Source organism: Sinocyclocheilus grahami, unplaced genomic scaffold (genome assembly GCF_001515645.1).
Source record: "Sinocyclocheilus grahami isolate Dianchi unplaced genomic scaffold, SAMN03320097.WGS_v1.1 scaffold772.1, whole genome shotgun sequence".
NCBI lineage: Eukaryota > Metazoa > Chordata > Actinopteri > Cypriniformes > Cyprinidae > Sinocyclocheilus > Sinocyclocheilus grahami.
The window spans coordinates 337,203-340,457 of NW_015505951.1; the positions used below are offsets into that span (position 1 = coordinate 337,203).

The window sequence follows — 3,255 nt, forward strand, 5'->3', positions numbered from 1 at the left end:
TGTGAAATTTGCTCCTGCAGATAAAGGCTATAAATATAGCTCTGTTAAAATTCATTGGTTTTGTCTTTTATATATATATATATATTTTTTTTTTTTTTTAATCAGGCACCACATCAAGTATTGATGCTACTTTCAAATTTGCTTTATTCTAGATGTTTTCCATATAATTTACATAATTATACAAAATACTCTATTTCACAATGTATTATTCATAGACACAGCTGACATTAAATAAAGCAGCAAGCCAACATTAAATTCGAAGTATTGTTTTCTGAAATTATAGACATTACATCAACACATGTTTGCATATTAGTTTAGCATGCATATCACACAATGGAAAAATGCATATCATAATGGACTCACAATTTATCACCAATATGAATAAACGTGTCAGTATTTTGCCATTAATTATGTCTGAACGGAACCCGATTTTATTTTCACAAATATAAATTATTTCAGCCAAACTGAACTTGAGAAATAAACGAATTCAGTCTCTGATGAGCAAAGAGCTCTTGTTTTACTGTTTCACTGATCTCTTCTTTCTGTGTTCAGTCCTTCTCTACTATCAGAAATTGCTGTTTCCCTGCTACTCAAGTCCTGTATATTCAGCATTGTCAACTCCCCCAGTTCCATCTCACTGTCTTCCGGTGGAGGGGATGCAAAATCCCCTTCGACTTTCTCCATGTCCTCTTCTGGCTTAAGCCCTATAGTGTCAGGGATGATCTCCACCTCAATATCTGAAGAATCCTCGCTCTCCTTGAACCAAACGGTCTTGTGTCTGTCGTCCTTCCTCCTCTCTTTAGCCAGAATGGATTTTACTTTATGCTTATTCGCCTTTCCTCTGGTTTGGACGGCAGGACTATGGTGTGAATGGTTGGTATGTGTCTGGAGTCCACAGGAGCTGCAGTGCCTCTGTCTCTCACGAGGTATCACTCGCACCCTCGCTGCTTGAACTGCATCCAGTCTCCTTTCTCTCAGTTCAGCTCGCCTGGATCTGGATCTCCCTGTGTCCCCTTCATTCAAGAAACCATTATTGGTGAACTGCATGCTATCTCTTGGACTTGGCCTGTTAGGGGGCTGAGTAAACTTCAAGCATGGCCCTAAACACTGAATGAGGGCAGAGGGTTAATCTCATAATTTCATGAGCTGTATTTTACCTGCTGTAGTACATGATTACAGCGTTCTTATGGAACTTTCTCTTAAGCTTCATTTCTTTTACAAAGTGGACACTCAGAGCTGGACTCACTGAGCTTTGATGAGAAGATGCTGACCTCAGACTTGAATGCATCAGGATTCCCCTTCTTGACACGGGATATCAGATAGCCAATCACAATGAGGCAGAGCACCAGTAACGCAGCCATTACAAAGCCCAGCAAAGCCATGTCTCCTGCACGGTACCCCTCGTCGGGCGACTGGACCCCCACTGCTGATATGGCAGGTGTAAATAAAAAATTAGACAAGCAACATGCTGAAAAAAATATTAGAACCTTAAAAGATTAGTTTACTTACAGAATAAAAATTTCCTGATAATTTACTCACTCCCATGTCATCCAAGATGCAGAAATTAATTCCAGGATTTTTCCCATATAGTGGACTTCAATGGGACTCAACGGGTTGAAGGTCCAAATTGCAGTTTCAGTGCAGCTTCAAAGGGCTCTACACATTTCCAGCCGAGGAATAAGGGTCTTATCTTGTGAAATGATCGGCCATCTTTTTTAAAGGGCATTTGATTTTCTTTGCATGTTCGCTTTGTAAACACTGGGTCAGTACTTCCGCCTACATCACACGTGACCTTTCCAACGTGACTACATAATGCGTGAAGTCGAGCTAGTGTAAGAAGAGCATTTGTGGTTAAAAAGTGTATCAATTTTTATTTTTCATTTTTTAGAAAATGGCAGATCATTTGGCTTGATAACACCCTAATTCCTCAGCTGGGATTGTGTAGAGCCCTTTGAAGCTGCATTGAAACTTCAATTTGGACCTTCAACCCATTGGCTCCCATTCTCCCACTATATGGAGAAAAGGCCTGGAATGTTTTCCTCAAAAACCTTAATTTCTTTTTGACTGAGAAAAGATACAAATGAACATCTTGGATGACACGGGGGAGAGTAAATTATCAGGACATGTTTATTCTGAAAGTGAACTAATCCTTTAACACTTAAACAAGGGGTGTTTAATCCTGCTCCTGAAAGGCCACCTTCCAGCAAAGTTTAGCTCTAGCCCCAGCTAATCACACCTGAACCAGCTCATCAAGGTCTTCAGGATCACTAGAAACCTCCAGGCTAGTGTGTTGGAGCTAAACTCTGCAGGAAAGTGGCCCTCCATAAGAAGAATTGGACCCCCCTGGGTTAAACTGTATAGGAAACTTTTTTTTTGTAGTATAACTTACATGGTACTACAATCACAGAGAGAGTAGTTGTTCCTGCCTCACCAGTAGACACATCCATTGCCCGAAGCTGGTGACAAAAGAAATAATTTTCAGTCACATTTCATGTTAAGTGGCCTTATAGTTACAATGCATTTAACCATTTGATACAATATACTTATGTACATATATGCTTGTGCATTTGAAGTACTTAAATTAACATTTGTAGTTACGCTGTTAGCATTACCCCTAACCATAACACAAACCTTACCCAAAAATAACTGTAACCCCTATAATCTTAACCCTAACCCTTACTCCTAAACCTAACCATACCCAATTAGCAGTAGATGTGGGAATTTTCCAGAACAACAAGAATGGAGTTATACAGTAAATCCATAGTCTTGTAGACATTGAATGTTGGTATCTAGAAGTGAAGGCTACCTAATATAAAGTGTGACTGAATTTTCTAATTCAGACTTAGGTTTTGAAGATTTTAGCCTTAAGACTGGCAGCAGTGTCTTCAGTAACAAAATCTCTTGGACCTACTTTATATTATGTGTTTTAACTGCTATATACAAACTTTTAAATAATCATTCGATGCAATGCACTTACTGTGTACATACTTACATTGTACTTTTAATTGTTTCAATACCAACACGCAAATAACTATATCTGTAATTACACTAAAATTATCTTTACCTATTAACCCACCCTTAAACCTACCCATACAGAAAAAAACTATTTCAGTCTCTCCACTTAGAAGTGTTGTTTTATTCAATATGTTACTTGCTGTTTCTTTGTAATTATTTGTGAAATTTACTTTACAGTTTCTGAATGATAATTGTTTAAAAGAATGTCGTGAACCATTTTTAAGTGTAATAAGATGCCCA

General features: G+C 38.2%; 1 protein-coding gene across 1 annotated transcript in view; it reads right to left on the bottom strand.

The window, feature by feature from the left end:
- Nucleotides 1-406: 406 nt before the first annotated feature.
- LOC107561414 (cadherin-related family member 5-like) overlaps nucleotides 407-3,255 on the bottom strand; it is a 16,361-nt gene continuing 13,512 nt past the window's right edge. Inside the window, exon 14 of the mRNA XM_016245857.1 lies at nucleotides 407-1,107. Within this exon, the coding sequence (XP_016101343.1) occupies nucleotides 526-1,107 (582 nt within the window). The 3' untranslated portion in view covers nucleotides 407-525. The remainder of the gene's footprint in view (nucleotides 1,108-3,255) is intronic.